Raw genomic sequence first — 24,083 nt, 5'->3', positions numbered from 1 at the left:
TTTGACTCTTTAATTTATTTTAAACTTCTACCATTTATTAAAAAGTATTGAATATTGATTCATATAGACCCACAAGACCGAGTAGGTTTGATAAAGTTTTTATCTAGATGTGTATGTTAGGAGTGTCCATATACGTCTTTTTCAATATATATATATATATATCCTCTTTAAAAGTTAATTAATTTAGTTTGGAGGCATACATAGTATATAAAATTAAATTATTCTAAATAAGATCAAAGTTTTGATTCCTTTGAAGATTGTACTGTTTAAATTTCAAATTTGCTTTAGCGATATCCTCAGGTCCCAAAAGCCGCATCATGTGATATTAATTTATGGTCTTGAATCTGACATACACATGCTTACCCATTGTTGTAATCTTTTTTCCTTTATCTCAATTCGTTTTTCCTTTATCAGTAAGTATACAGAGAGGCCATGTTTGAATGTTGGAAAAACAATAGATGTATGTTAGATCTTTTCGTTTGAGGTGTTATTTTCAATATAATTTTGGGCTTCTAGATATGCACTGTAATGGTCCTAAAGGATCACATATAGAAAGGACTAACATGCGTATGTTATTCATTTTGGTGTATGTGATTTCTATATAACATGTTAATTGCCATCACCCTGCAAGGTATACTATACAGTCTGTTCATAATTCATAAATTAAGGTTGTGATCAAATAACTGTTAAATAAAACTATATGCTTATTATATTGTCTTATATAGTTAACATTATTATATTTTATATCATGTAAGTGACAAAAACAGAAGCTAAACACATATTTGCTATGCTTCACTTGTCTTAGCTTCTTTAATTTGTATTATCTGTGTATAGTAGGATGTGAAATGATGTAACTTAGACCCCCATTATTATCTAGTAGACGTCATCTACCACTAACTGAAACGTAGCCCATATACTTGTTATTATTGTAACCATAATTGCTCTAATGGGACAATATATAATAATCAAATTATGAATAGCTTGATTGTGATAGCCTCCCATTTGTTTTTGAGTTGAATAGTGGAGCTTTCGGATCAGATATTATTGTGACCATTTCTCAATCGCTCAACATACAATGTGCTTGCCTACATGCCATATACAAAATAATAACAATAGTTTCTTCAATTCTTCTAGTATGAATATAGTAACTATGAATTGACTGATGGATCAGAAAATGACACATGATAGAAGATTTTTATATATCAAACATATGATGATATGTATAAATTAATTTATTTTTAATATACATTTTATATTTCAGTGATTGGTTTTAGTATATACTAAATATAATTGTTTTTATAATTAGAATCTTTACGATGTAATTAATTCATAATTTAATTCTAAGATAATAAGAGTGAATTCTCCGATGCAGATGGAAACTCATGGAAGTTGTGACTTGTCAATTGCATAGCCATTCCAAGCTCTATAGTGACACCATAGAATGCACCGAAAAATAATAATAATAAAGCCTTAATGTATTTTGGGGGGGTAACGGTAAAGGGGAAAACTCTGATAATGGCTTTGTTGGTCATGTATTTTTGTGAGTTCTAATTTGGAAAGCAGAAAATTAAATCCCTATATTGGTCCATATAAAGAATCTTGTATGCCCAACAACGATAGCTTTTGTCAGCTTTGAACTCTCTCTCTCTCTCTCTTTCTTTCTTGTTTCTTTGGAATTCTCACTCCTCAATCAATCTTGTTGTGGAACGTGGATGACCATACTATGCATGTTTTGCTGCTTTTACGGTAGGGTCCATCCTATATTCCTATGTTATGTGAGGATTATTGATGAGGAATAAAAAGCTACAATCACCCTATACATATACAAAATTAATTAACAACCATCCATATACATCACACCCCCTCTCTATTTCTTTCAAAACATCATGGATCTTACTTCTTTTCAACATTATTACTTTGTACCTATATACATTTGAGGCTAAGAAACTACACAAATGTATAAACCATAGACTGAAAAAATGACTTCTCTGTGAACTACATATATATACACACATCTTGACAGATAGGATATATAGGTATTACTGTTTTGTACATATAGTGTTGTATTTGATGATTTGTGTATATAAAGTAGTTAGATTCAAATTAAAAACAAAAGAAATAGATACCCTAGTTAATGATATAGAACTACAAATTTAAATATGTACTTGGTACTAGTGTTTGTGTCCCATGCTAATTAAGAGAATACCGGACATGTGATTAATTTCTCATTTGCTTATCCTAATTATGATAGTACTTATTATCACTGGATAATACTAGATAGACAAAAAAAAAACAGCCAGAACTTACCTTATTTAGCATTAATTAATTATCACAATAATTAATGAATGCTAAATACGGCAAGTTATGGCTGTTTTTGACTGATTTTCTTTGGTTATAAAACATTTCTGATTATCTATACTCTAACCCCCTATTAATTGTCATTAGGTAATGAAGGAAGGTCCATCTCACCAAACTTTCTTTTTAGTTCTATTTATGAAATTTTTATCATCATTCATATTTTGATTAACTTCTTCCTATAGATCTTTCAGTCAAATTTTAACTTGAAAAGTTCATTTGAAGAAAATGTTTTGTACATGATATATAACGATTTGGGCGCCAACAAAGTGAACGTGTAAAGCCATGCATGGAGGAGAAAGACAGAGAAGATGAGAAAAAAAAAAAAAGTTAAAAATGTTATTTTCAACAAGTTTAAGGTAAAAAAATGCGAATATCTTTCTTTCCTTATTATGTGAAACAACCACAAAATAAGTACAAATATATATAAATAATGCTATCTATACCAATTACATATTTCAATTTATTTATTATCTATCATTGGAATTAATTTTGGCCCTTGTAAATTTATTCATCTCATTAGTTTCCCTCCTTTTTAAAACAGAAAATTTTTTATTTAATTTTGATTTGTACTGGGATTTATTATTTTTAGTTAAATACAATGTAATAATAAGACCGTGCTATGTTAAATAAAGTATTCTTTGTTCTGAAGTTTATAAAAAAAATTAAAAATATTCTTAATTTTATGTTGTTTTAATTTTGTTTTTAAATTTTTAATTTTATCAATTATACCTTTGACAGATAAATTTTTAAGAAATTTAGGATCAATCTAGTTATAATACTTGACAACTAAATCTGATTTACTTATATTAAAGATTGTTATTGTGAATTTTTTGATGAATTAATCTTAAATTTCTAAAAAATTAACTGTCAAGGAATATTTAATATAAATCAAAATTTTTTAAAATAAAATAAAATTTAATTTTTTTAATTTCTTACAAACTTCAAAAATAAAAAAAAATACTTTACCTTATTATTTTTGAACCCTTAAACTTTGAAGTCAAATTTTATAATTTGAAATAATAAATTATAAATAAGTTAATAAAACATTTAAGCTAAGATATTTGGTGTGATTGAAAAGAGAGAGAATAGAAAGGAGGAGGAGGAAGAGAGAGAAGTGCCCGCAATGCCCGCGTTGCCCAAGATGTGAAGGTAGCGTCGTTTTCCAGTCTGCCCGGAGAGCACAGAAAGAATAAAGGTATGTTGTGTTATTAGCACTCCTAACTAGTGATGAATGCGACACCACTCACTACTGTAACTCAACTATTTAATTTGTTTATATATTTCATAAATTAAAGCTATTATGTCCTTCTCATATCTCATCTCTCTCAATTCTATATCTTTCCCTCTCCGGACGGCACGCGCGTTCAGGGTGCTACTCATTCACTTTCCATACGGTACCACACCTACCTACTATTATATTTGTACCAACATACATATATCACATCACCCTTCATTCACAATTATCGATCCCAATAATTCATTTTTTCCACCTTCCTTCTTCTGCTTTCCTGCCCCCTCCATGCTCCCTTCTCCTATTATTCCTTTCCTTCTCATCCCATAATTTAAAAATATCAAAATTTCAACAGCTTTTAATTTTTATCGTAAAATATTTTACAAAATTAATAATCTGTATTTTTTTTTTTTTACTAATGATAAAGAAATTTGAAGTTGCAACCTCTTAAATGAGTATAAAAAGTCTACGCCATTTGAATGTCGAAGTATTTATATTCTATATTTTTTCCTGTTGAAGTATATCTAAGAAAAAATAAGTTTAACTTTATTTTTAAAGAGTTATAGCTCAAATAACTTAGGGCATTTTTAATATTTAATTTTAGATTTAGTTTGGTAAAATTTTTATTTTTAAAAAATTGTAGTATATGTATTTAGTAAATTAAATAAAAAATGACTTTTAATAAACATAAGTAGCAATAAGTACATTTGTTAAAATAAATTTAAAAATATTATAATAGTCATTAATGTAAGAATTAAATTTAAATATTAATTAATATATGAGGTTATATTAGATTTTTTAATTTTAATAAGTATAATGCAACTTTAAAAAGCTCTCTCTTAAAAACTTTTAAAAGCACTCCTGCCTTTTAAAAGTTACAAACATAAGTACATAAACTTTTTATTTACCAAACATAAAATGAAGTATTTCTGCTTTTGAAAAGTACAAATACCTCTCTAAAAAAAGTTACTAAACCAAACCTTAATTTTATTTCATTTTGAGTCTACAAAGTATCACATAAATATTTGTAGGACCATATATCATAAAATTTAATTTAAAATCTAACGTGAGATTTGTCACTCCAATGTGCTTGGTTTTATTTCAATTTAAACCTTAATTATTTTTTAGTTATTTCAAAAATTAACAAAATTAGAATTTTATAGATGTGAAGATTGAGAATTTTGTGCATTTGAATTGAAAAAAAAATTAAAATTTTATAAATAATTGAAAAAAAACTTACGATTTATATTATTTTTCTACCAAATTGATAAGAAGATAATAAATAAAAAGTAATAAAGTGCATGAATACAATACATCTAATTTATTTGAGTATATTCTGATTGAATTTTTGTTACGATAACAATATTATAATATTTATTTAATGAGTTTAATGGATTATACAAATAGTACATACTATTGAGCTTTCTTTAAAATGATACCGTCTCTTCTTACTGATAGTAGTATCATTTTAAATATAATTTTAAATATAAATTTTAATTTTAAATTATTTTAGAGATCAAAAGTGATACTTAAAATTGATTTTATTAGAGTTGCTAAACATAAAAATATAATAAATAAGATTATTTTTATTTTCTATTTTTATCAATTATTTTTAATATCAAAATAAAAAATATAAAAAATATATACACAAAATTAGTTTATATAACATTTTTTCTTTCCTTTGATATGCCCTATGTCTCTCTGTCTCACTCTTATTGGGATGCTCCTAACCTACCTTTCCTTCTCTCTCATTGGATCTCACCTATCTTCATTTCACTACTGCTCAATTATATATATACTGTGATAATGTTGGTTATCTTTAATTATCCTCACTTTTTAAATTTAATAAACTTAACATATCTCATAAGTTCTTCGATGCATGCACTATATATATATAATCTATCTGATTTAATTCTGTGTAGACATTTCATTCAGTAACCAGCAATTTCCTCGATGGTTCATAAATATAGAAAAACGAAATGCACGAGATTCACATTAGCATAATATTATTCTTAATTATTGCAGCTTGCTTGGTTTCATATCTTTAGCTTTGGTCATTACCAACCAACATTGTGGCATATATGCATATATAGACTGCTTCAACGGTAAAGCTTAGTAAGACTAATATGAACGTGTTCATAACTGCTTTGTAATAATTTTTGTGTACAATGACAATGAACATGTATAATAATAAACTTTGTCAAAATTTATAAGAACAGGTGTCAAATGAGAACATTTCGTAATGGAGAAATAGTGTAAGAACACAAAAAGTAATTTGGATTATTCTCTAGCTATAGTATATATGAACAAGTTGAGGCCCACCATATCGATACCTAGATTGTAAATGCTTCTGATCCATCAATTCCGATGGATTTTTACATAGCCATAGACGATATCACCGGTTACTTAGAGATATAATTAAGTTTAATTACTCTGTTGATCCCTATAGTTTTGTGAAATTTTCAATTAGGTCCTTATACCTTTTTTTTTTAATTGAGTCCTTGCACCAATTTTTTTTTTTAATTAGGTCTTATACTTTTTTTTCCTTTTATTTAGATCCCTATACCAATTCTTTTTTTTTTCAATTTGGTCCCTATAAAATTAAGCCAATTACTATTAAGAGGGACTTAAATGAAAAAAAAAATAGTGCAAGGACTCAATTGAAAAGAAAAAAAGTATAAGGACCTAATTGAAAATTTCACGAAACTATAAGGACCAACAGAGTAATTAAACCATATAATTATTTATATATATTGTTTGATTAATTTTTATTTTTTAAGAAAAATAATTTTAGGATAAAGAAGCATATTAAATATATAATTATTTATATTTTTTATGAATTAAAATTTGTTAGAAAAATAATTTAATTAGAACTACTATATATATAGTTTGCTATATGTTCCAACTTAAGCGATAATATAAGATTATTTAATTACTTTTATAAATTTACCCATTTATGTTAACAAGACTCTGTATCTCCAAGGAGTCTATCTCAATCAATCAAAATGTTGATTGACAAATGGTTCTGCATATGGAAGACATATCTGTCTATATATCTAGCTAGCTGCTCGTGCCATGCATCGCTTCTTCTTATCGCTTTCTCTAACTAATTATTCTTGACTTTTAGTCTCACACGTTTTCCGAGTAAATGATTGTGAGTTTATTAGAAGCCGGACCAGAAATTTACGCGAACCTTCTTTGTTTGCGTAATTATCGTGTTAATAAGTGTTGTGTGTGGTGGGTTATTAATTATTAATGGCTCAATAATTTTGTTGTGGTGGTGACATTGGAGATATATATGGATATGTGTGATCCCATACATGCTATTCTACTATACAAGTTGACAGGTGATAAATGATGATGATGAAGATGTTGAATTTGTCGTGTTGTTGTCCATTAGGTAGAACAGTATAAAGTACTCTGAACATTAGGAATCTTGTTTAATAATTATAAAAAATTCTACATAACTGCTTGCTTTTCGGCCTATACATGCAGTCATATCAGATTCAGAAGAGACCAGGAATTCCAAGTCGTCTCCACCATTGCATACGTTCCATTTCTGTTACAAGAATGTTTTTCGAGTGCTAACTACTCGAATTAAATTGTTTTTGGTCACGAGAATAGGTGAATTGTTAGATAATTTGATATAAAATTAATTAAATTTTTATTTAATAATTTTAACTATTATTTTTTATAAAAATAAGTTACAATGAGTAGTGCCTTTTCGATTTGTATAACACATAGTGTATACACTTAATCGCTTTCTATTTTTAGGGTCGTCAATTTCATATATTCTAAATTAAATTGAAGTTTCTTCTACGTTTTAATAAGGATGTCTAGTCACAAAATGAAATTACAAAAAGTAATAACCAACTTCATATTTTTCAATCTGATCAACCTTTTAAATTTGGTAGTAATCGATATCTCTAACTCAATAGGTTAAAGATTGGTTCATCAATTAGAGTTTTATTTAAAATTTAGCGCTGGCTAATGAGTTACTGTATGTATAAGACGAAATTTAAACTTTTAACACTTATTTAAATGAATTAGCGAATTAACTACTGTACCAATTTAAATTGATTATCTTATTATTATGTTCTAAAGATATATGATAAATACATTTTTTTAAAAAAAATTTATACTTTTTTATTATAGATAGCTCTTGTTTTGTTTTCAAAAATCAAAATACTTTGGCGCGACTCGTGGTAGGTAAGGTGGAGTGTAGAGGTAGCATAGCAGTTAACAAGCACAAACATAATCATTACTAGACCGCGCCTACTTGCATTAAAATAATATATAACAATATATTGTATGTAATTGAATCGATTATTTGTCTAAATTTCACCTAATATTCACTTCAACTGTTAATAGCTTGATGAATTTTCTGGTTTTTCTTGTTGGGTCCAACTAAAGACAAAACCGGCTGAATGGGTTCGTTGGAAAAAGTTGATTCAGGAAATATTTTCTCTTAATCGTGTATAAAGACACACATCACGTGCTCAATTCATCAAATGTTTGTAAATTTGGTACGTATTTGATGGTATAATTGAATATATAAATTGGTGGACAGAACAGTGTAGCGCACCCAGTAACATACATCATAGGACACGTTTGTTGTTTGGTGGTTTTGGTTACATATATAGGAGGGTGAGGAATGAATTAATAATGGAGATGAAGATCTAAATTGAAGCCGGTAATTGGGGTGCACATACAATGCCTGCTTTTTTAAGTTAATAGTAACAATGGGGAGGAATCAGCTTTACACGTGCAATCCTTGAACTTGTAATGATTACATTCTTCAACAGGCCAGGGAATCCATTTTTAATTTTGAAACCCCATTAAAGATCACAAGGCAAGGCCGATTTTATTCGTTTAGAAAACTAGCATTCCTTCATCAAACTAAGGGTGAATTAAAAAATCTTTTTTTTTTTCCCCTCGGGTTTGGCTTCTATGTGTCAACTAGTGGTGCTATGCAATATGCAAATGCAAGCACATACATAGAGTAGTATAGATTATAGAAAAAGAAGTCAAACGGGTGGGATGCATAGAAAATAATGATGATGAGTCTTCATCATCGGCATTAATTAGTCCGATTCAATGTGGGACAAGCAAAATAATTTCTTCTCTTACTTACATTATTCATTATTGGTTCAGCAAATGCCGCACGTATATGCTTTGGTAATGATAAGTGCATTAATAACCTTTTCCATAATGTGATTGTAATTATAAGATCAAATTAAAAGGGGGCTTTGCCACTTTGTTAAGGTTGTCTTTGACTTGGACAATTTGTTACAAATACTCACAAATCAATGATTAATTTATCGTAGATATAAATTTTATTTAAAAATTTATTATTAAAAAATTAATTGTTATATATATAAAACAGAATTTTAATCCTCACACTCCAAATAAGTAAAATAACTGTTCTACTAACTATTTGACCTAAGTTAATTTATAATTAGATAAATTTTATTAAATTTTCTCTTAAATAACATATAACTTATCTCTTATGATGTATTAACTTTTAAGTAGTTGATATTTTAATCTAATTATTAATTATATTATTAATTTAAGTGACCTAAATTTAACCAAAGTTAATATTTTAACTATGATAGAGTCGATTTATAATTAATTTATTGTTTAAAATAGATCCTTGTATAATTTTTAAATGCATTAACAAACAAAATCCCCTTTTCAAATCTTCTTCGCCGACGATTGAACCCAAAAAAAAAAAAAAAAAAAAACAAACAAAAGAAAACTCCTCTAACTAAAAAATAGAAATTTAACTCCGAAAAATAGAAAATTATTTTCGAAATTAAGTCCATATACTATTGAAGGTAGTTTAACGATTCGAGTTTGAACCTGGACTGAACACTTAGAGTGAATTGTCTGAAAATTAAACAAGCTCAGTTTATGAAGAGGAGAAGATTTCAAGGCTTAGGTTTATCTTTATTAGATATAGAGTTTGTAGAGCATAAATATGATAATATGGAATCAAATAAGAAATCCAATTGCGGATATCTCATCTCTGTAAGCTTAGTTTTTTTTTTTTTTTTTTTTTTGGTTTCCCACGGTATCCCCCAACCCGACAGGTCAAAGACTAATCCGTCGCGGTACTGAGCTCCATTTAAGGGTTTGCCGCTGGCCAATGGGTTGCTGCATGCACAAGGCGGGATTCGAACCCCCGACAGCTTAGTTGAATTATTGGGAAGAACGCAATCAGAAAAAAAAAATTATTGGCGAAGTAGATTTGAGGAAGGGATTGTTTGTTAACATTTTAAAAATTATACAACGACTTATTTTGAATAATAAATTTGTTCTGGGAATTACCTGAAACAGTGATTTGGGCCTGAACGTAAGATCTAGATTTTTTTCTAGATAGCGACGGACTTGTTCTGGTGCCGAAGTACCACTGTCCGAATTCCTCGTGAGGAGGTGGGGGTGATACCTGCAAGAGACTCCGATGCTTAAATTAGCAAAGACTTTAAGTAGATCCACCTTTGTTGGTGGATAACCGTTCCCTTTATCTTGGAAAATTATTGAAATCTATCTTCTAGATAAGATAGAAATAGTAGGAGAGATTTAGGGAGATAGTTACTTATTCAGATAAATGAGGCTGGACCTCTCTTATCGTATCTGACCTCTTAATAGGTTAGGCAAGTAGAATTGGCCACTCTTTTTGGGTGGACCTTTTTCCCTATTGGGTCCGGCTTTATATTTTTTGACTAGGGTATGAACAGTGCTCCTATTTGAGTTCAAGCTTTCATAAGGTCAGACTCAAACATTTATGTCTCCAGTTTCTTTCGTCGGGTACACCGCCTTCAACAGGTCGGATACTCGACGTGTTTCAAAATTTTTGAAATGTTGCATCCCTTAATAACATGGCGTATGTTACGCAACAGTTTTCTGGGAATCCGTGCAAGACTTTTAAAGAGGGATGCGAAATATCCTTTTTGTCCCTCGCGTATTATAAATTTTTCACTTTTTTCTTCTTCTTTCTTTTTTCGTTTCTGAAACGTTTGCTTTCTCTCTTTCTTTCACTTTCTTTGAACTTCTTTCGTGCATCCATTTCCAGTTCAAGATTCCTTCCTCTCGAAGCTTTATAGGATTTGTTTGCATTTTTTTAGAGGACCACCGTTCGCGTTTTCGCCGTTTAATCGTGTTCTTTGTCTTTTTTACTAGAACCACGTTAGCTAGTCACAATGGATACTTTACCTCTCTTATGAATCCAGCTTCTAATAGTGCCTGGCCTGCACCTGTTCTTCCCTGTGCCCTTTTAGGACCGAGCTTTCGACGCTTTTGTTGAACAGGTCGGGAACCCGAGTAAACAGTGAGTTTATGAGACATCAGGTTGGGATCTATACCTGTCATATCAGAGGCTTTTCAGGCGAAGAGGTTGGAGTTTCTTGGTAACAGTTCAACGAGCTGTGTTTTTAGACCTTCCTATAGGTTGGCACCTATATTTGCTATGATCTCTGATTTGCACTTTTTCTGTCTTCTCTTTAGGTTGGGACGTAGTTCTTTCTGACTTCGGACACCACCGAGCTCGACAGTGTTGACTTTTTTTTCGTCTGGGATGCCTTTCAATTTAAAGCTTTTATTGTAACACTTTTGTACCAACTTTTGATCTTCTTTTATGGTGGCAATTTCTTATGCAGTGAAAAACTTCATACATAAGTGAGGTGTAGAGACAACTGCTGTTAGTCAGTTTAAAGTGACCCGACCTATTAGGGCATTGTACGCTGACATGATGTTGACCACAATGTAGTCAACGCTTAACGTCCTTGACTTCGTACCTTTTCGAAGATGGTGTATAGAGAGATAAATCTAAGAGGTCGGATCGGCATGTCCCCCATCACGAAGAGATTATTTGGATACGCCTTCAGATCCTTTTCTTCTAGTCCGAGTTTGTCAAAGGCAGGTGTGAACAGTATGTCCGCCGAAATCCCTTGATTCATCAGGGTTCTATGGAGATTTGCATTGGCGAGGATCATTGCACTACAACAAATATGGGCTTTAGCAACGCCAAATTTTGCAACGCCTTAAAACCGTTCTCTTAGATAGTTTTAGACAACTGTTCTTTGTAGTGTTACTGTTGAATTCAATTTTTTATTATTTTATAGCAACAAATTAAAATCGTTCTCTTTAACTATTTTTTTGTTGCCGTTGTCTTAGGTAAAAAACCGTTGCCTTTGAACATTGGCAACGGCCGCATATACCACAGGTCAAAAACCGTGGCCAAAGCGTTGCCTAAAGTTTTGGGAACGGTTTTTTGATCTATAACAATGGTTTTTGACCGTTGCAAAAACCCTTATTTGTTGTAATGTTGTTATTACTACCGGGTCGTCGTGACCAGGTGTCACCCCTCTTGAGCATCCTCTTTGGTGAACAAAAGTAAATTGGGAATTCTGTTGTCTTTCTCGCCTTGATATACCTCTTTGAGATGTCATTTACATAAGGATTTCGAGATTTCTCCTCCATCAAACCCTCCATTTATCATATGTATGTGTTGTTCAGGAGTTTGCGGAGGACGTTCTTGTCGTCCTTCGTCTTCATCTTTTTTCCTTTTTCTCAGATCATCTAATCTATCGGCCAGGTACCTTTCTAACCAACATTCCTTGTCCAATTTTTCTATGACATTCTTTAAGTCATAACAATTATTGGTAGAATGCCCATACACTTGTGGTACTCGTAATATTCTGTCTGACTTTCGGCCTTTTATGCTTTATAGGCCGAGGAGGTGATAGCTTTTCGGTGTGGCATATCTTCCTGTAGACATTTACAAGAGAAACTAAGGGTAGGGTGTAGTTATGATACCTTCGAAGTTTTTTCAAGTTGTACTCTTCCTTTTTCTTGGCTTCTTTGTTCTTGTCCCGAGTTGGGTAGGACAGGTTGGGCCTTGGGGAGGCTCTCTAAGTCAGAAATTTTTCTCTATGTTGATGTATTTTTTTACCCACTCTTGTACTTCGTACAAGGAAGTCGGGTATCGCTTGGATATGGATTGGGAGAACGACCCTTCTTTAAGGCCATTAACCAACCCCATTATCACTGCTTCAGTAGGTAAGTTTTGTATTTTCAAGCAAATTCTGTTGAATCTCTCCATATAATCTCAGAGTATCTATCCGAATTCTTGCTTTACTCCTAGAAGGCTTGAAGCATGATTCACTTTATCTTTCTGTATTGAAAATCTGGTAAGGAACTTCCTTACCAGGTCACCAAAGCAAGTTACCAACTTGGGAGGTAAGTTATCGAACCACTTCATTGTAGCTTTAGTCAAAGTTGTCAAGAAGGCTTTGTAACGATTCGCATCAAATGCATCGGCTAGATACATCCGACTTTTAAAATTATTGAGATGATGCATCGGATCGGTCGTTCTGTCGTAGAGATCTATGTCGAAAGTTTTTAAATTTCTGGGAATCTTAACTTGCATGATCTCTTCAACAAACAGATCTTCGCCTCTCAGAGGACTTTCCTCCCGATCTGCCCGATTGCTCCGTCTTCGGAGGTCGGCTTCTAACCTCAAAAGCTTTTCCTCCAGCTCTTTTTGTCATCATACTTATTTTCGTAATTTTCGTTCTGCTTCTTATTGTCGCTCAGCCTCCAGCTCGAGTTGTTCTAATCGTCCACGGTGGCCGTGAACTAATCCAAGTATTTCTGTCAGATGGGGAGGTTCTTCATCTTTGGACGGGTGGATCTCTGAATGAATGTGCCGTGGATGAGTGTTTTTCGACGTTCTTTCTCCGTGAGTGGCATTTGTTCTCTCTCGAGGCGGAAGTAATGCTAGCGTCAGGTCGTCATGGCGGGGCTCTGGTTCCGACTCAGTCGCCATGTGACCGTTTTCATACTGGTGTCCGTATGACACCATACGGGGATGTAGACTTCCAGGTCCCCGACAACGGCGCTAATGTTCTGGTGGTTATCTAAAACTAGGGGTGAGCACGGGTAGCAGGTATCCGATTACCCGTCTGAATCCAAACCGAACCAATTAAATTGGTTCTAAAACCAACGGGTAATCGAGTCCAACCCGAACCAAACTGATGGCTTTTGTTAGTGATTGGTTCGGGTATCGGTTTTGGGGGTGCGAAACCCGAACCAACCCGCGAACCCGATCATATATTAAAAAAATAAAAAAATATATGCCTTTTCCATTAGACAATGCTTATTCATTATTAATATGTTTGGATTTTAATGAGTTTAGTTTTTAATGTATTTGGTGTTTAACATGTTTGGATTATTTCTATTGATGTTACATGTTTATTGTACTTTTTGAATTTTTAAGATAAAAATTTGGTTTTTTTTTTAATTTCAAAGTCATCGGGTATCCAATTACCCGAACCGAACCAATCTGTTCTTAATCAGTTTGGTTTGGTTCGGGTACATATACAAAAAAATACAAATCCGAACCAAACCAAACCAATTACATTTTGATCGGTTCGGTTATAATTTGATCATAAACCCGAACCAAACCGACCCGTGCTCACCCCTACCTAAAACAGTGATTTGGGTCGGAACGTGAGGTGCAGACTCCTTCTGAGGCAGCGACTGACTTGTTCTGGTGCCGAGGTGTCGCCTTCCGAGTTCCTCGTGAGGAGGTGCGAGGTGATACTTGCAAAAGACTCCGATGCTTAAGTTAGTAAGGATTTTAAGCAGATTTTTAGTAGATTGGGACTTGAATATACCTGATGAGTGTCAATGTATTTATAGTAGAATAGATAACCATCTTTTTGGAGTAGTTTCACTTTTGTTGGGGGATAACCAATCCCTTTTATCTTAGGAGTTTGTTGAGATATATCTTCTAGATAAGGTATAGATAATAGAAAAAATTTAGAGAGGTAGTTACTTATTCAGATAAGTGGAGTAGGACCTCTCTTATCTTACCGGACCTCTTAATAGGTCAAAAAAGTAGAAGTGACTACTCTTTTTGGGTGGGTCTTTCTCTCTATTGGACGTGACTTTGTGTTGTTGGACTAAGATATGAACAAAATTAATTATAAATTAATTTTATTATAGTTAAAATATAAATTTTAATTAAATTTAGGCAATTCAAATTATTAGTATGATTAATAATAAAATCAAAATATCAATTAATTAAAATTTGACACATCATAAAATAAATTATATGTTATTTAAGAGAATATGTTAGAACTCATAATAACTCGCATACAGTTATTTTAATATAAAATTAATAATTAAAAATTATTTACACTATTTAATTATCATGAGATAATTGTCTTCTTTTATTTTACACAACTTATTAAAGCATTTTTTCTTTACCAAACAATTTCCTAAATTTGTATTTATTTTAGCATTTTTTCTTGTAAAGAATTTACTTTTACCTATTTACGTAAAATTTTCATGCAATAATCCAAATCTTTTTTTTCCATTTTCCCGGTTTTTCTCTGAAAAAGAAAACTGTTAAATAGGTTAGATAGAGATTTTTTGAATAATAATGAAACAAAAACCGAAACTTGTTAGAAATATTTTATAAAGATAAATGTTATATGGACTCTTTTATATGAATATTTCTTATTGTTGCTTTAAAGTAATTAATAAAAATTGAAAAAAATAAAAAACTATTTATATATATATGAAGACTCCTAAAAAACTAACATTATATATAGTGTCCAGTTTCAACCAACGCTTATAGCAAATTACCAGACAAGTTTAGTATAAATGTTATTTTGATTTTGAATAATTTTTTATACTGAGTTTTAAATATTTTTATTTTTAACCGTTTCATTTTTTTTTCTTGTACTAAATATTGGCAGCAGTGTTGATCATGTAATATCCCCTCCGAATACTTTATCTTTATATATATATAGAGAGAGTGTGCATATATATTAAATTTTAATATGTCTATATTTGTGATTGCTATAATAATTATATAAATATTATTAAAATTAATATTATATTTTTTTAATATTTTGATAATTTTGTTAGTAATGTTTTTTAAAAGTATTATTAAATAATAAAAAATATTATTTTAATTTTAATTATATTTTGTTAAAATACTATAGCATATGCATGTATATAGAATCCATATATATAAAAGCTTTGGTTTCATGTAAATTTGTGAGAAAAAAACACTGTATACAGTCAAATCCGAAAGACTAAGGGGTGGTTGTTTATGACATGGATGGCCTACATCTACATGCATGGGCGACCTCATGAATCATGTCTATCTATCTTTCCCAGAGACCAGAGACCGCACACTATCACATTATACAGTAAAATGCATATAACTAGAATTTTTATATTTCAAATAATAATCCATAATTTTTGTGAAAAGTTAGAAGTGAGAGAAAGAGAAAAGAGAATGGATAAATGAAAGTGAGTGCTATATAATTTTTGGCCAACACTCACATTCAGTCATTTTAATATAAAATTAATAGTTAAAAATTATTAGTTAATAATTTTAAATAAACACAACTGTATATGAATTTTTATTATAATTTTTTTACTTTTTTACAAGAGAGGTGTTAGTTGTTGGATGAATTAAGTAAGATTCTTGGAAATTAAAAGTAAAATGAAAATGATTATTATAATATATATGGGTGGCAGCCCCATTCTATATATTGTTTTGTGCAAGAAGGAACAAGGCCATGACCGACAAGTGAAGGTGTCGTTTATTTGTCAGCAAAAAACAACGAAACAACCCAACCCGAACCAAATTGAATTCCGAAAGGTGTATATGAAATATATAACAGCACAATAGCAAAGCAAAACCCACTTTAATTTTTCTCTTTACTCTTTAACTTTGCTTTTCTCTCCACTACCACACCGCAAAAAGACTCACCCGCACAAGCTTTTGCTTTTCGCCGTTTTGGATTTGTTGTAGATCCGCAGAAACTAATAATATGATTCAAGAACTCTTCGCTGGTGCTGGCTTTGTAGCACCTCCTGACAAGAAATACTCCATTAACAACAACAATCTTATTAGTAATAATGGAGGTGGAGGAGGAGGAGGAGGACTTCTCTTACCACCAGCACCACCTTCTTCTTCTTCTTCTTCTACACCTACTTCTACGGTTGTGGCCGCCACCTCATCAAATAGTTCGGAGAATCTGAGGTGTCCGCGATGCGATTCATCCAACACAAAGTTCTGTTACTACAACAACTACAACCTCACTCAGCCTCGCCATTTCTGCAAGACATGCCGAAGGTACTGGACCAAAGGTGGTGCTCTCAGGAACGTCCCCATCGGCGGTGGCTGCCGGAAAAACAAGAACATCGGTGTCTCGAACTCCTCAGCGGCAAAGGCTGCAAGCGCCACCCCGAAGATGAAAGCTATGGTGGCATCAGAGCTCAGAAGATCATCATCATCGCCGCTTGGAATCGACCACCACGATCTTCCAGCAGGACCAATCCTATGGGGATCTCCACAGAATAGTCATCTATTGGCGTTACTCCGAGCTGGCCAGAGCCAAAACCCTAACCCTAACCCTAACTCCATGCTCATGAACGGTGTTTCAGTGAAGGAAGAACGGAACTACAACATGGTGAGTAGTACTGCAGTAGAGCCATTGATGATGAATAATAATATTCCAAGAACAACCCTAGGCTATGATGGAGTTGGAGTTGGACACATTCCTCAATTGGATCTGTGCAGCTCTTTGTGGAGAAGCAATAATAATAACAATCAAGAGCATCAACCTGCAGCAGCTGCTACTTCCTTTCTACTTTCTGAACAACACCAAACCAGTAGCAATGGAATTCAACAACTTTATCACAAACTCAGGTCAACACCTAATAACTATGCCACTCACAATAATTCATCGCCAATCTTCATGCCAAACATGGCTGCTTCTTCTTCTTCTTCTTCTTTATCCACCATTTTGGAATCATCTTCGGTTTCCACCGCTGAATTGGGCTGCTGGAATAATCCAACCCTTCCCTGGCTTTCTGATCTTCCTGCTGCAACCAATGGTGCATACCCTAATTAACTGCAACTGTATGTTTTTCCTTCTTTCAAAAAAGATTTTTTTTTTACCTCATTAGATAGCTAGTTCTCCTTTGTTTGTATTTTGTAGATGTTAATCTTTATTTTTGGAGTGTATGTTTTCCTTTTTGGTGGTTTATTTTGCTTGTTTGGGTGGTATATGAATATGAGTTATGGACCTGTAGCATTATTATTTCTCACTCTTGCATGTTTCTTTGATCTGTTTAATTTTCACTATATATATTTGGTTTATGATAATGGTGTATTTAGTTTAATTAGTTCCCGATCAAAAGTTTGGAATGAATGGACTTATAATACTTGGTAGATTTTATCAAGTCTCTCTTACATATTAATTAATCAATTAGTTTTCATATAAATCTCTTCACTTAATTAAATAGTTAAATTATCTCTGTGCCTTTGCTTTTCTGCCTTTTCAACTTTTTTCAATCTCTTCATCAGCCTTTACTTTAGCTTTAAAATTAACGCCCAGATACGAAATCTAAATAAGTTAACAGTACTAAAGAGAAATTAAAATACTGTATATGTATAATAGTAGATAGTAGGCATTGGAATGCAAAGATTTAGGGCGTGTAAATTTATATAGACAGAGGCAGTTAACCTATGATTAAAAAAATTGGATAATAAGTTAAAGCTGGTGTAGAAGAATATATCATCTTGGTAAGCTCAATAACTTTAGGGATAATTTAATTTCGTTGTCATGTAAGTAAGTAATATTAGTTAAGTAGTGAAGATGTGGTGGGTAGCATATGTAATAATGTAAATAATATATATGTTAAGACTTAAGAGAGATTTTTGTTTTGTTACGAGAAACTGATGAATCTAATGCAAAAGCAGCCTTTGGCAACAGTTTCCTCAAACAGCATTAGAATCTTGATGGTGTTTGCGAGGATTCCCACCTGCACTTGGTCTATATATATGACACAGCCTTACACTGAAGACCTATCTCTGACTCCTTCTTCTTCTTCTTCTTTTTCTTTTTCTTTTTTTTTTCCCCCTTTGCTAGTAGTGTTGTTACCAACAATTTTTTTTTCGTTCGCGCATGTAACTCAATGTTGTCTATTCATTGTCTACTTCAATTTGATACTACTAATTAATTAGTAATTAAGAACGGAAAATAAGTCTAAATAGCCTAGTCATCTGAAAACATGTAAAATAAGTTTTCGTATTTGAGCTTATTATTAGCTAAAAGACACTTTTTCTCAATCAATTTCTTTAGTTTGGTCCTCGTACATTATTAATTTATTATAAGTTATTAATTACCTCATGTTGCACTTATTGTGTCGCCTTGATGTCATTATGTGCCGCGATTCACAAGCATTGGACTAATCAGATAGTTAGATATGTACATCGGCCGGGTATAGAATTATGCCTATAAAATATGATACATTGTGTGGTTTATTTGTCTATCTGAATATGAAGAAAACATCAACTACGTATTTTACCACAAAAAAAGTGATGTTTGATAACATATTGCTAGAAGTTTGATATTACTGTACCATGTTTTGTATTTTTTCTATTAGTACTACACACAAAAAAAAGTATACTTCCATTTTTGTTCTAGGGTTTAGGAGAATTCGATGAGATAGAAATACGATTCAATAAGATAAAATAAGAAATCCTAAAGAATTCGGATTCTACAATAAAAATAAAAAATTTATAATAAAAGATCAATATCTAAAACTAAAGAGTCAAAGATTTCTTGTGTAATAAGATGTATCCCTTGCTCTTGAGTAATTTATTTTGGTCTACTTATTAACCCGTTTTAGAAAAAAAAATTATTGTGCAAGAATTATGAGAAATTTTAAAATACAAATACTATTTTTTTATATTTTTATTTTTAAGTTAATAATAGTAATAATTAATTTTCTATTTTTTGAAATAAAAATATTAGCTCCTAATCTCTGAGCATTTCTAATTTTAGACCAAAGGGAGTTAGCTTTTTATATTAGAAGTGGGCGAAGTCTTGAAAAAATATTAAACACAGTGGTAAAAAGGCCTATTGAATTTGGTGACCATGGCGTGCGTGACCCAACTCTTTAAGACATGCAAATAATATGCCCAATTTCCTCTCCCTCCTTAGCTATTCGCTTATATGCTGTCGTCTGAATACAATACGGTTTCATAGTTTTTGGTGGACTAGTTGTTGGGTGGGCTTCGAGGATTTGCGCAACATATAACAATTATTTGGTGAGTTTTCTTTCAAAAAGGGATGGATTTTGCTTTGGCAAAGAAAAAAAAAAGAATAATGTCATTAATTTTTAATTATTGTAAAATAAATAAAGATGAGAAAATAAATATAAAATAAAAAAATATAAATAAATAACTCTAGTATTAATATTTACCATAATTATATATATATATATATATATATATATATATATATATATATATAGTGCTTGTTGTTATTGCTGTGTGTTATTATTAACTTAGGCTTAACCTCTTATTTATATACGTATAAAAGATTACATTTTCAAACTTTATTAAATTTATTCTATCTTGAGAATACTGAACCGCGCATCATAAATGGGCATCCACATAACCATTTTTATCACAACACTCTCTTTGAATGTCAGTTTAGGATTGTCTCATTAAAATCTTACTAAAAAAAATTCAATAGAAAAAAATTGAGAAAAACCCAAATCAGCCCCTGACAATTATCTCGAAAGACAACGAGGCCCCTAACAAAAAAAAACCCCAACCCGGCCCATGACAAAAAAAATAAACCCAACTCGGCCCCTGACAATTACTTCGAAAGGACAACGAAGCCCCTGTGCAAAAAAAAAAATCAATGTTATTTTTTTGGCACAGGGGCTAATCAGTCCCAAAAAAATTATCAGGGGCCGGATTGGGTGTTTTTTTTTCTTGGGGGCCTCGTTGTCCTTTCGAGATAATTGTCAAGGGCTGGATGAGGTATTCACTCAAAAAAATTTTAGTAAAAGAAAAAGAGTACAATATCCTTCGTGATGGGGACTATCTCATTAAAAACCTTGTCAAGAAAAACCCAATGAGAAAAAACCTGACCAAAGAAAAAAAAATACAATCTCCCATTCTTGTTGACATTATTTAATATCTCGAAATCGGCGCATCCCAATTTGATGTGCTAATTTTTTAAAGGAGGATTTTGAAAATGACTTTGTATATAAATCTGCCAGATTATCGCTCGAGCGAATCTTTTGGATATAAATTGTTCCTTGATTTTGAAGATCATGAGAGAAGAAGAATTTGGGAGAAATATGCTTTGTTCTATCACTTTTAATGTATCCACCCTTAAGTTGAGCAATGCATGCTGTATTATCTTCAAATAAAATAGTTGGAGCTATTTTTCTATCAGTTAGTCCACAAGATGATAGAATATATTGGATTAAACTCCTTAGCCAAAAGCACTCGCAACTTGCTTCATATATCGCTAGTATTTCAACATGATTAGAGGATGTTGCTGCCATCGTCTGTTTCATGGACCTCTATGATATAGTTGTATCACCATATGTGAATTGGTAGGTATCCTGTTTGAGATATTCCTTTGTGTGAATCAGACAAGTATCCTGCATCTGCATAGCCAACTAATTATGATTTGGATTCATATGAATAAAATAAACCCATATCAACTGTTCCATAAAGATATCAAAAAATTTGTTTGATTCCATTCCAAAGTCTTCTGGTTGGATAAGAACTATACCTTGCTAGTAAATTCATAACAAATGATATATCAAATCGTGTATTATTAGCAAGATATATTAGTGCTCCAATAGCACCGAGATATGGTACTTCAGGACCAAGGATATCTTTATTTTTTTCTTTAGGACGAAATTGATCCTTTTTCACATCCAAAGAGCTTACAATCATTGGGATACTTAATGGATGAGACTTATCCATATAAAATCTCTTCAAGATCTTTTCTGTATATGTCGTTTGATGAATAAAGATCCCATTTTTTGTATGCTCGATCTACAGGTTGAGACAAAATTTAGTATTTCCAAGATCTTTCATCTCAAACTCTTCTTTTAGAGCTTTTATAATTATTAGAATCTCTTCAGGGGTTCCAATGATAACATACACAGGAATTATAATGAATCCAGATGCAGATTTCTTTATGAAAACACATGGGCAGATTTCATCATTTTTGAATCTCTTTTTTGCCAGATACTCCATAAGACGATTATACCACATTCTTCTAGATTGCTTTAGACCATATAAAGATCTTTGCACTTTGACTGAGTACAACCCCTGCAAATATTCATTAGATGGTTTAGATATCTTTAGCCCTTCAGTGATTTTTATATAGATATCACGATCTAATGATCCGTGTAAATAAGCTGTCACTACATTTATTAGATGCATATGTAGCCGAATAAACTAACCAAATAACGCAATGTTATTTCATATACTATAGGGGAATATGTTTCTTCGTAATCTATATCGGGTCTTTGTGAAAAATCTTGCGTCACAAGTCGAGCTTTGTAGTGTACAACTTCATTTTTCTCATTTCATTTTCTCACATACCCATCTGTATCCAATAGGTTTTACATCTTCTGGTGTACGGACTACAAGTCCAAAAACTTCATGCTTTGCAAGTGATTCTAACTCAACCTTCATGACTTCTTCCCATTTCGGCCAATCATTCCTTTGTCGACATTCTTCAACTATTCTTAGTTCAAGATCCTTACTTTCATGCATGATGTGTAATGCCACATTATATACAAATATTTTATTGACAATTTTTTTATTTTGGTTTCATTTTGTCTCCTGTAAAGACATAATTTATCGAGATATCATCATTTTCACAATTTTTAGAATTTTCAAGTACCTGAACATCTTCTGGTGTCAAAATTATATCAGAATTTTGGACAACTGCAGATGTCTTTAGTATGTCTTTATATTTTTAACAGAAATAGTATTTACCTCTTTCTTTTGAGAATTTTTGTCTTCGGAATCAACAGGTCTACTACGCTTCTGACGTGAATTTGTTTCGGTAGCTATTTGTTCGACTGGAACATCAATTCGAATTGGAGCCTTTTTAAATGGTATGTAGGATTTGGTTATCCTTTTCGTATAAGAAAATGCATCAGGAAATTCATTTGCTATTCTTTACAAATGTATAATCTTTTAAACTTCTAGTTCACATTGCTCTGATTATGGATCTAAATGCATCAAGGATGATGCATTCTAATTAAGTTATTTTTTAAGAAGCTTATTCTCTCCCCCCTAATGTTAAAAATTTTGATTCATCAAAATGACAATCAGCAAATCGAACTTTAAACACCTCTCCTATTTGTATCTCAAGATACCTCACTATAGAGGGAGAATGATATCCCAATTTAAACCTCAAAGTGGTCCCTAAAATTGTACTCGAGTCTCAAAGTGGTCCCTGAAATTAATAGTTACCCAATTTCATCATCGAACTTGCACTCCAAGACTCATACTAGTCCCCAAGATATTATCCGTCCATCGAAACACTAAAACGACATTGTTTTGTATTTGTAAAAAAAAAAAAAAACACCTGAGCCTCCCACTCCCCCTTCCCCTTCCTCTTTTTCTTCTTTCCCCCTTATTCTTTGTTCCTTGACTTCTCTGTTGCGGACCACCGAAGCCAGCCCCTTTTCTCCACAAGCTCGCTGCCGGTTGCCACCACCCTAGCGCTGCCGTCGAACCCAGACCGCCGCGACATCTCCCTATGTCGTTCCTTCCCAAGCTACCAACCGCCAGCCACCAGCCGCTAGCAACCCCAAAGACCACATCACAATCCCTTCTTCTTCCCTCCTCTTCCTATTCTTTTTCTCCTTGTTTTTCTCCTCCCCTTCGCACAAGACCAGCCACCACTGTCACCACGCTACGCTGCTGGCCTATCCCTTCCCTTCGGCCTCATCGTCACTCACAGAACATGACCCCCAACCTCTCTCTCCAGCTCGTCAATCTCTCACTGACGCAGAGAAACAGCAGAACAGAGGATAGCCCTTGTTCTTCCTCCTTCTAGCGAGAACATGGTACAAGTCCAAAAGACTTATTTTTTTTTTATCTTTTTCTTTGCGTGTTTGATGCAGAAAGTGAGAAGTCCAAGAAGCGAGAAGTGGTTCTAAGAGGTGAAAGATGCAGACTTTGGTGAAAAGGGAGAAAAAGTTGAGACGGGCATTGGGTGGCTGGAGAGAGATGCCGAAGATGAGAGAAAAGCGATAGTGAACGTTGGAGAAGGGGAGGGGAAGGGGAGGCTCTGTTTTTTTTAAATACAAAATGACGTTGTTTTAGTGTTTCGATGAACAGAAAGTGTCTTAGGGACTAGTATGAGTCTCGGAATGCAAGTTCGAGGATGAAATTGGGTAACTATTAATTTTAGGGACCACTTTGAGACTCGAGTATAACTTCAGGGACTACTTTGAGGCTTAGCTCTCATATCCTATATAAATTTCCAATTTTCTTTGAGGTCCCATTTTGGTGCGAAAAGGTAGGACAATTGGGACATATATCGCACACCCAAATATCCTTAAATGAAAAATATTTGACTGCTGGCCAAAAGCTAATTACAGAGGAGAGAATTGATGG

General features: G+C 32.4%; 1 protein-coding gene across 1 annotated transcript; it reads left to right on the top strand.

Moving 5' to 3' along the window:
- The first annotated feature begins 16,171 nt into the window (after positions 1-16,171).
- On the top strand, positions 16,172-17,728 carry LOC112748770 (uncharacterized). The gene has a single exon (XM_025797013.3). The coding sequence runs from the start codon at positions 16,447-16,449 to the stop codon at positions 17,530-17,532; it is 1,086 nt and encodes a 361-aa protein (XP_025652798.1). The 5' UTR covers positions 16,172-16,446; the 3' UTR covers positions 17,533-17,728.
- Positions 17,729-24,083: the final 6,355 nt, after the last annotated feature.

Source organism: Arachis hypogaea, chromosome 15, assembly GCF_003086295.3.
Source record: "Arachis hypogaea cultivar Tifrunner chromosome 15, arahy.Tifrunner.gnm2.J5K5, whole genome shotgun sequence".
NCBI classification, from domain to species: domain Eukaryota; kingdom Viridiplantae; phylum Streptophyta; class Magnoliopsida; order Fabales; family Fabaceae; genus Arachis; species Arachis hypogaea.
This window is presented reverse-complemented; position numbering and strand designations above follow the sequence as displayed.